Below are 10,199 nucleotides of genomic sequence, written 5' to 3'. Positions count from 1 at the left end.
GTACCGAGGTCCCCTCTTCAACAATAACTCCTCCTCCTTCCGAGACAGCCCTGGTCCAGTACCCTACCAATCAGGCTATAATGTTCCCCGTTTAAATATTTTCAGAAAATTACAAAATTTACGTAGTAAGAGTATGTAATCAAATTAAGTTTCTAAATTTGTCAAATATATTTTTCGCATACACCATAGTGACTAAAGCTTCTTGGGTATACAGACAATTCATAGAGTATTGTTTTTTAGAGAACATAAATTTTTTTTTAATTTAAAAATTTATCACAGTTCTTGATTTCATAAGAAAAATTTAAAAAAAAATTACTTTGGTATAATACTTCAAATAGTAACGCAGAATAAATAAATAAATATACTAGAAAGAGAAATGTAGAAATCAATAAATGAAATTTCTCAGCATTCATAAGTCTAAATAAATATACACCACCTTTAAAAAATAGCTTGATGCCTTTTTTGAATAATAAAATTAATATTATAATAAAATAAATAATAAATAAATATATTGCCGAAATAAAATTAATTTTAACAAAAACATAATTAAATAAAATATTAAGTTTTACAGTATTTGATGATATTGAAATATAATAAGTATTTAATAAGTCTTCAACTCTTAAAGTTCTATTGATATTTTTATGAAATATTCGAAATCGAGCTGATTCCGTAACGTTAATTAATATGTGATATTGTTTGTTAAGTTTGATAGAAAAGCAATGAAGATAGCCTTACTTTGTTTATAAGTTAAATTATATTAAAAAAACTAATAAATTAAACAATCATTAAAAATAATTTTTAAACCTGTTTCGATTTTGAAATACAATTATTTTTTATAGAGGGTGTTAAACAAAAACATTAGGAAAAGGAAAATTTCTAACGAAAATAATTTAAGCTAGCTTGAAGAACAAAAGCTCTGCATTTACAGAAGTTTCGTTACTTCTGAATAAAATAACAAAGGTATAAAATGTATATCATATGCATAAAATTAAAACATGTGTAAAATACAAAGGAGGAATTATACAAGAAAGGAGTGATGTACACACTTTAATGCAATATAACCCTTTTTTATTTTGATCAAAAAAACGTAATATTAAGAGCAAATATTATAATTTATAGATTCTATTTTATAATTTATACATTCTAATATCAAATATATAGATATATACGGCGGGGAGGCAAAGTTTTGATGGCGAAAAAAAAATTCATGAGTTATTAATTACTAAAAAAAAAGAATCAAGCAATTAAAAGCTGATTGAATGAACACTACAAAGTTTATAAATTTTTAATAATCTGTGTCGATGCCAACAAGAATAGTGTAAATAGGAAATGAGCTTATGTAATCGTAATATTAATCGATGAATAAAGGGAGAAGCTTATAGCTCACATGCTTGGGTATAATAAGTATTGATACATTGATTTCTACCAAGTTTTTCTGAGCTTCTAACAGGTTAAAGCTTGGGTGTGTAATTCAGGAAACTCGGGGCATTTTCTAATAATTTTTTTAAAAAATTTAATTTTCGTTATCGGCATCATGAAAGAAGTCAATGGTCAAGAAACTAGTTTTGTTATGTTGTAGAATGACCAAATTATCCCTTTGCCCTTTTTTTTTTTTTAGTTTTTTCTTATAACAGGAGCTTAAGCGTAATAACAAACCTGAATATGCAGCCTTTGATAAAATGTGGACAGAATGCTCGGTATCAGGCTGAGGATATCGTTTTTAGAGCTGGAGTTAATACAGATCGACTGCCGAATAATGTGGGAATTAATTCTATTAAGCTTGTTTTCAGTGCAGTCCTAGACTTATTTTCTGAAATAAATCGACGCAGAATTATCTGATCTGATTTAAATTTGCATTCAGGCTGTGAGTCGATAAGATAATCAGTACAAGCATTTTGAACGTTACACATCTCACGGTGGAAAAAGTAATGGGTGAAATTATTAAAGCTATTCAATCTAAGGATGAAATAAAATTGGACGAGGCTTTTTCAGTCGATGTTATTACAATAAGACGTCCTGTAGGCCCCGACCAAACGAACAGAAAAGTGATAAACGTTGACAAGTACTCTAAAAATCAATTTTGACTGTACCAGAAGACGATTAGGGCCTTTGTTGTGCTAAAGCCATTATATACGCTTTGGCACACAAAAAAGGTGACTCAAGAGCAATAAATGCACTGAATGACAGGCAACGACTAGCTATCAAATCAAGCCCGAGCTCTGCACTTGGCCGCGTATGTTCCTGTTGGACTATGCGCTCTAACAGAAATAAACACATTCAGGAAACTACTCAAAATTCAAATTGCTGTATTTTCTTCTGAAACTCTGAACCGAGTAAGAAAAAATGATATTCCATCTTTCTTCTACTTACGTATGTACGTTTGTTATTATTCACAGACTTATTTTTATTTTAGTTTATCTACAAAGGAGAAGCACAGAACGTGAGAATGGATTTGTGGCTCCACGATTATCATTACGATGTCATAAAGTCTGCTAATGGGTTCTTTGCCGCAAATTTTATCTATACTGAAGGTGACAAACCATTAAATAGAATGGAAGATCAGCTCTCAGCCCTATATGCTTAAGTCCCAGGAAGTGCAACGATTGCAACAGGCTGTGCAGATTTGAGCGTTGTTTTAAAGCAGTGTCCGGAGAACAAGAAATGTCTGTGACCGGGTATGTATTACTCTTATTTTCGTAACGTATTTACAACGTATTATTCCCAAGATTTTATAGTTATAATTAGTTTATTTATCAATGTATTTATGTTTGAATATATAGATTTATCAGTACAGAAAATGTTGCAAAAGGATTCGTCGGAGATACTGCCTACGCAAAGAATACCAAGGTGGTACAATTAAGTGCAAGTCTTTCAGAAAATACCAAGATGCATCTGTGCTACGTACGAGTCATCCAGCCAAAAAATTAGAATGACCATATTCTTTGATTTTGAAACTGATCAAGAATTCGGAGAACATAAAGTCAATTTTGCTGTTGCAAAGTACTCCAGTGGTGAAGAAATAATTTTTAAAGATTACGAAGCTTGTGCAGAGTTTTGTGCCTTGCTCTTTTCATTGAAGCATCGGGTATATACAGCAATAGCTCACAACATGAAAGGGTATGTATTTTGTTTGTATTTATATATTGTATATAAAAGCATGCATTTTTTAAAATTTATTTGTATGAATACTTTTTCTATTTTAGTTTCGACGGTCAATTTGTGATGGCTTGGTTGTTAGAGCAAGGTGTAGTGCCCGAGATAATACCAAATGGATCTCTGATAATGGGTTTAACACTTTCTTCTTGGAACATCACTGTGATCAACCCTCTGAATTTTTTACCAATGCCATTAGCCAAGCTACCGACATGTTTTGGTTTAGCAGAACAGAAGAAATGATTCTTTCCCCTTACTTTCAATGTAAGGAAGAATCAAAATTACGTTTGACCCATGCCTTCAATTGAGACGTATCATCCATATAGATACGCCCCCAAGAAATCTTTTTGAATTGATATGAAGCACATAAAAAGGATACTTTTGATTTTCAAAAAGAGATGCTGGAATACTGTTGGTGAGTATTTAATTTTTTTTTCTTTCTTTTAAGTTAAATTTGATTACCGAAAATTTTATTGTTGCATTGGTTTATATTTTTTTCAGTTCTGATGTTGACATTCTTCGGCGATGCTGTATGGAGTTTCGAAAGCAGTATCTCATGTTACGAGAGTGGATCCATTTTGGTGAGCTATGTTAAAAGTTTTATATATTTCAAATTAAAGAAGTTATGCATACATACGCAAAGTATTTGGATATATATAACTATTTACATGTATTTAATTATTATTGTTTTCTTTAGAGTTACATCACTATTACGTCTGCCTGCATTTCTACTTTTCGAAGTAATCGTATCAATCCAGGAACAATTGCCATGGTACCCATAACTGGATATATAAATAAAACAAATCATAGTGCAGATGCCTAGTGCTGTGGTTGGATTTTACAGCGTTAAAAGAAAAGAAAACAAAATACATCATTCTCTCAGTAATGCAGGAGGAGAAAAGATTGAAGGCATTTCTGTTGATTGGTTTTGCCCAGACACACAAACCATTTATCAATACCACGTAAGTATGACTTTTAATATTTGTAATGCATCTTTTAATAGGAAAAATATATGTGATATTTCAATAAAAAATATTTTAAATATTGAAAAAAATGTATTTCTTATTTTATTCATTGCTTTTTTTAGGGGTGCTTTTACCACGGATGCAATAAATTCTATGATGGAGATGTTCTACATCCTTTTGAAGGAATCACCATGGCAACTTAGTTCAAAAAGGCACAAGAAACATCTCAATGGCTACGTTCGAAGGGTTTTAAAGTAGTCGAAATATGGGAGCACGACTTTCTTAAAATGAAGAAAGAGAGAGAACTAATTGATTTTCTCAAGAATCATAACTTTAAGAACAGACTAAATCCAAGGGATGCCTTTTTTGGTTGCCGAACAAATGCAGTTATACCATGAAGGACCTGCGAAATACGTTGATTTCACGTCCTTGTACCCTTGGGTGAGTTGAATACTTATTATTTCCAATGGCAAGGCAAAAGGTACAAATAGAAAGATGAAATAAATAACGAATACAAATGTACGTAGGATAACAAAAGAAAGAAGACCGAAGTCATTGCCTTAAAAGTTCTCTTGCTTCCCAATATCTTGAGGACTCAGTGTGTCCATGAAGGTCCCCACATAGAAACAGGTGGTCCCTGCCCAATTTCTCTCCAGATTTACAAATTGGACAAAAAGGCGTGGTGGAAAGGCCTATGCGGTATAAGTGAGCAGAAAGACAATCGTTGCCTGTATATAAGCGGAAGGCCGCAACTGCATCACGTCTTGGTTTGTCGGGAATTAAAGAAGGGCTCACATTTCTCCAACGTTTCAAAGCTATGCGAGTCTGAAGGTCTTGCAATGAGTTGGTTTTACATAAATTGAGTTGAATACTATAACTGTTCATTTTTTTAAATATTATTTTCATTTTCTAAGTTTTATTTTTTTATGTTAGGAGTTAAATTTTTTTTCTTATACAGGTCAATAAGTGTTGCTAATAATCGATCGGACATCCCAAAATTTTAACAGAAAATTTGACAAATATGGATCAATACTTTGGTCTTGTACACTGTAAAGTAGTACCTTTTTGCAGTTTGTACCTTCCAGTGCTCCCATATCTTTGTGCAGAACTTGCACAGAAAATCTACAACAGTCTAAATGCACACATAGTGAAGAGCGAGCCCTTACTGGAATATACTGGTTAGTGATGAATTAAAACTGGCAAAGAAGGGATACTCCATCAATCATGTAAGAATATATTTATCTTTTCGTCAGATTCAATTTTTTTTTTTATCTATGATTCTTATTTTATTCTTATAACTTTTAGATTTATGAAGTCTACCATTTTGAAAAAACGTCAGATGAATTGTTTAAAACCTACATTAGCATGTTTTTAAAAATCAAACAAGAAAGCAGTGGATGGGTGTGAGACGGAGGAACAAAAGTCTGAATACATCAGAGAATATGAAAAAAAGCAGGGCATTAAACTTGACCCTGGTGGAATTGAATTTAATCCAGGACGGAGACAAGTGGCTAAGTTAGCCTTAAATTGCTTAATGGGCAGGTAAGATGTTTATTTCTTCCGTTTTTAATGTTCTTTACACTTAATTTTTTCAAATTATGTTTATTCAAAGTGATAATTTTTTTACCAGATGGGGTATGAGTACGAGCAAAAAACAAACGAGCTGCGTACATTCTATTCCACAGTTCAACAAATTATTAGCGGATACTACGAAATTTGTAAGCACTTTAATTATAATAGTTTTTTTTTATGTTGAAAAAAAATTGTTTTTTCTTTGAATTTATATGCTTATGTTTATTTTTACCACGTTTATATAAAATTGCCTTCGTGTATGTCTGTCCGGGTGGAATCTTGTAATCGATTTTAAACTAACTTCCCGACTAACTACAAATTTTAAATTTGGCACATAGTTCAGAATTGGATGACAATGCATGAAAATGAAGAGAAAAAAGACATACAAAGTAAAATAAAATTAAAAAAAAAAATAATTTTCGAGATTGTCTTTTGTTGTCGATTCCATTATTTCAAATTAGTATTACATGTCAGGTGAAAAGATTTTTATTGTCGGAGTATTTTTATTGGCTGAAAAATCACGTGGTAGGATCCAGTTTTTCCTCATTCATTTCCACATTGTTTTGGTTGTCATCAGCATAAAACTAATGAAAGTCGTAAAGGTATTGTTTTTATATAAAGATTTTTGTATCCCTAATTTAAAATGAAAGTTGTATTATTTTAGTAGTGGTCTTGTAGTAGTCTTGACTACTCTTGACTAAGAAAAATAATCTAAATAAAAATATATATATTTAAAAACCACGTTTTTTGTAGTGAAGAATAATAATTGAAAAGTAATAATTTAAAAAAAATATATAATAAAAATTAAAAAAAATATAATTTAAAATAAAAAAATTCAAAATAAGAAAATAATATTTTCAAAAACCACGTTTTTGTAGTAGAGAACAATAATTAAAAAAAAATTGAAAAACGAAAAACGTGGGGCGCATGAAATACATAACAGTACATATACACATACATATACACATGCACAGCCACATATACATCCACATACATATGCATATACACAAACATATTCCAAATCCACATTCAGATACAATTACAGATATACTTACACATATTCTCAAGAGCACACATACACACACTAATATAACATTACTGTTATGTATTTCATGCGCCCCACGTTTTTCGTTTTTCAAATTTTTTTTTTAATTATTATTCTCCACTACAAAAACGTGGTTTTCGAAAATTTTATTTGTAATTTTTTTTTAATTATTTGTAGCTCAAGAATGTGTCGTCTCACAAGACAGTTCAACAAACATTTTCCTGGCTGCTTTCACTACCATATGGGCCCGATTGAAGTTATATGAAGAACTGGACAGACTTGGGAGAGACGTTCTCTATCACGACACTGACATCATCATTTACACCTCAACAGGATTTAATGATCCTCGTATTGGAAATTTCCTGGAAGAACTCACGGATGAAGTAGACGGGGACATCCTTTTGTTTCTGGTAAGCACATTTTTTTTTTAAATTTAACATTTTTTATTTCATTAAATATTTTATGAATATATTATTTATTTAATTAATTATTTTATGAATGTTTTCTATAGAAACTTAATAAATTACATTTTTTTTCCCGTTTATTCAGGTGGCCCTAAAAATTACGCCTTCGAGACCTACTGGGAAAACAGCCTGTAAATTTCGAGGGTTTACACTAAACTTCAAGAATTCATCAACTTCAATTCCATGAAAGAACTTTTAAAAGAGATGGACAGTAATATCGTCATACACAATCCAGCAAAAATTGTAAGAGATGGAAAACGTCGTGAAGTTGAAAATAAGGTATATATAATATTATTTATGACAAACGTGTACCCTTTCATATTGATATTGAAATTCCATGTTATGTTAAGCACGTTAATTCTTTTTTTATTCTTATATACATTACTTTATTAATTTGAATTCATTTATACGTGCTAAAACAGGCACATCTTCATTTTTTTATAAGGGTGTAAGACTGTAAAATAAGTTGTGATAATTTTTTAAATTCATTTTTAAATATGGATTTGCCTAAGCTTGTCCGCCATTTATCATGTATTATAAAGTGGTCCTACAAGATCGGGGAAAAGTTTTTTTTGTCAAAACTAATTGAAAACAATATGTTTTACCCGAGGCCTAAAAATATAATATATTGTTATGGTTGTTATCAACCACTTTTTGATAAAATAAAAAACGTTAAATTTGAAGATGGTTTACCCTCAAATCTTTCGAGTATTAGTGATGCTGTAATTATTAATGATGATCTTATGTCAGAACTATCGAGTGACAAAAAACTCAATAACCTTTTATCAAAATATTCTCATCATAAAGAAAATTAACAATAATATTTTCGGTTCGAAATATATTTCGTAAAGTCCGAGTATTGCGTGATATTAATTAAAATTCAAATTATTTAGTCTTATACAAAAATCCTCGAGATAAAAGTCAGATTAATCACCTTGGAAGACAAATGTTTCCAGGAAAAATGAAGTCATTTATTGAAATTTTTCATGATTCTACAGCTGAGACCTATTCTTATTTATTTACAGACTTTCGTCCGGAAGCAGATGATCGTTTGCACTTGCGCACTGGAATTTTTCCGAAGACAAACAGTTATCAACCTCAACAGTCAGTTGCACTTTAACTCTTGAAATGTCTTCAGCCATCATGCTTGACTTCGAAGGATTTCAGTTAAAATCTTAGGACTTCAGGAAACTTGCATCATATGGAATGGGAGTATGAAAAATTGCCCTACTCTTCTTTAAGTTGTATTCTGACATTTTTGTCTCTTGTTTTTGATGATATATATCTCAAAAACTCTGAAAAAGCTGAGTTTTTAACAGAATTTTTGGGAAGAAATGTAATGATTTTAAATTGCCCTAAGGTAGAATATTTATGAAAAGATAATTCTGTTTCACGTAGTTTTCATGGTGACAGTTTTAAACACTGTGCTTTAACAAAAGCAGCTGCTTATGCTCAGTTTATAAGAACAAGTAAATTATGGGATTGTGATAGTTGCTTATGGTATGTCGACATAAATTTTTTAAAGCTCCTCAATAAGAGTAGAGCAAAAGCTACTCTCTGAAGAAAGTGTCCCAATAGACATATTAAGTCAATTTGTGAGTGTGCTCTCAACCTTTTAAGAGGAAACGTTCCCCTTAGTAAATGATTTAAAAGTAGTTTAGCTCCTTTCAAATAAGTTCTTCGATAACTGAGAGAAAAAAGAATTCCTATTTACAAAAAGAGACCACTTCTGATCCAAAAAAGTGAAGACTTATCTTTTCTTTTACCATCGGCAGTTGGCGTATTATCTTCTCTTCTTAATGGAGCACTTACCATCAGTAATTGGCGTATTATCTTCTCTTCTTAGTGGAGAGTAACTAAAAATATGATTTAGTGCCATACAACAGTTTGAGGAGCAGCATTTAAACGAATAGATTCAGAAATGCATAATATACTGCATAGTAATCTTCTTGATGATGAAAAAATCAAACTTAATTTTCAAGTTCTACAAAAATGTATCGCATTTCCATCGATAAATAACGTGTCATCGGTGAATGAATTATCTTCTGAACTCCCAACATACGATTCTGAAAAAGATTCTTTTAGAACCTTTGGGAACTGATGACCCAGAAATTACTCCAAAAAATCTTAAACTTTTTCACCCAACTCGTAATTCAAAGGCAAAAGCTTCAAAAAATTTGGAATTTGAGATTGTACAATCTACACCCTTAAAATATCAAAATGTATTAAAAGACTTGTTAGATTTTTTACTACAAAATAATGTTATTAGGACTGATAAAAAAGAAATAATCATAAATGGAAAAGTGATTTCAGGTTAAAATGCGTCGAAAATCGTGAATTTATTCTTAAGGCAAGGAAAAATAAAACTTCTTGGCTATGAAGAAATGCAAAACATAATTGTACTTCATAATTTTATGTAAAAAAATAATAGCTTGCTAAAAACCAGAACTTTTGTTAAAACAAAAAATGTAAAAACGTCTTGGATCAAAATGTAGTTTTTCATTCTATAAATTTTTTGTAATTGGCTTAAATATTTTTTGACGAATCTGTAACAAGAAAAATGTATGTATATTTATATATAATGATTCAGTTTGTGTTTAAAAATATATGTATATTTATGAATAGATTTAGTTTGTGTTTAAAAAGAAAAGATTGTACTCGATATGTTAATATCAGAGAAACTGTAATTTTGTGATGATTGTTAGTGAATTTAAAAAAAGTATTGTCTTTTCAAAAATTTGTGTATTCAATGAGAGAAAAAAAAACTTTTTCTAGATTTTTTTTACAGATAATTATTTTTCAGGTGTTTCTGGAGTTTTCCACTGTTTTTAATACTCTTAGTTAAAAATTAAGAAAAATAGTTTTTGAAATATTTAAGCTATAAATATTATTTTATTGAAAAAAGTTTAAAGTTTTGGCCTTTCAAATAAATAAAAAAGATTTTTTTTAATTTAAAACTATTAATAATAATTATATTTTAAAGAAATAAATAAAAATGTT

The 10,199-nt window shown here is 30.2% G+C and overlaps 1 protein-coding gene across 2 annotated transcripts; it reads left to right on the top strand.

The window, feature by feature from the left end:
- Positions 1-646: 646 nt before the first annotated feature.
- Positions 647-9,935, top strand: LOC107440361 (uncharacterized). Of its 2 annotated transcripts, XM_087150957.1 has the most exons (11): positions 649-2,675; positions 2,781-3,117; positions 3,204-3,568; positions 3,655-3,734; positions 3,851-4,115; positions 4,241-5,344; positions 5,424-5,660; positions 5,749-5,836; positions 6,913-7,145; positions 7,285-7,478; positions 8,225-9,935. In XM_087150957.1, the coding sequence occupies exons 8-10, from the start codon at positions 5,749-5,751 to the stop codon at positions 7,384-7,386; spliced, it is 423 nt and encodes a 140-aa protein (XP_087007083.1). In that variant the 5' UTR covers positions 649-2,675; positions 2,781-3,117; positions 3,204-3,568; positions 3,655-3,734; positions 3,851-4,115; positions 4,241-5,344; positions 5,424-5,660; the 3' UTR covers positions 7,387-7,478; positions 8,225-9,935. The 2 variants fall into 2 exon arrangements, with proteins under 2 accessions (XP_087007084.1, XP_087007083.1); XM_087150958.1 differs by having other exon boundaries at positions 647-2,675; positions 5,424-5,836.
- Positions 9,936-10,199: the final 264 nt, after the last annotated feature.

This window comes from Parasteatoda tepidariorum, chromosome 9 (genome assembly GCF_982258835.1).
Source record: "Parasteatoda tepidariorum strain Cologne lab strain chromosome 9, Ptep-v5.0, whole genome shotgun sequence".
Classification (NCBI taxonomy): Eukaryota; Metazoa; Arthropoda; class Arachnida; order Araneae; family Theridiidae; genus Parasteatoda; species Parasteatoda tepidariorum.
This window is presented reverse-complemented; position numbering and strand designations above follow the sequence as displayed.

Coding starts and splice junctions, on each gene's coding strand:
- LOC107440361 (XM_087150958.1), top strand. CDS start 5,749: ATGGGGTATGAGTACGAGCAAAAAACAAACGAGCTGCGTACATTCTAT. Junction 5,837..6,912: donor TAGCGGATACTACGAAATTT/GTAAGCACTTTA, acceptor AATTATTTGTAG/CTCAAGAATGTGTCGTCTCA. Junction 7,146..7,284: donor GGGACATCCTTTTGTTTCTG/GTAAGCACATTT, acceptor CCGTTTATTCAG/GTGGCCCTAAAAATTACGCC.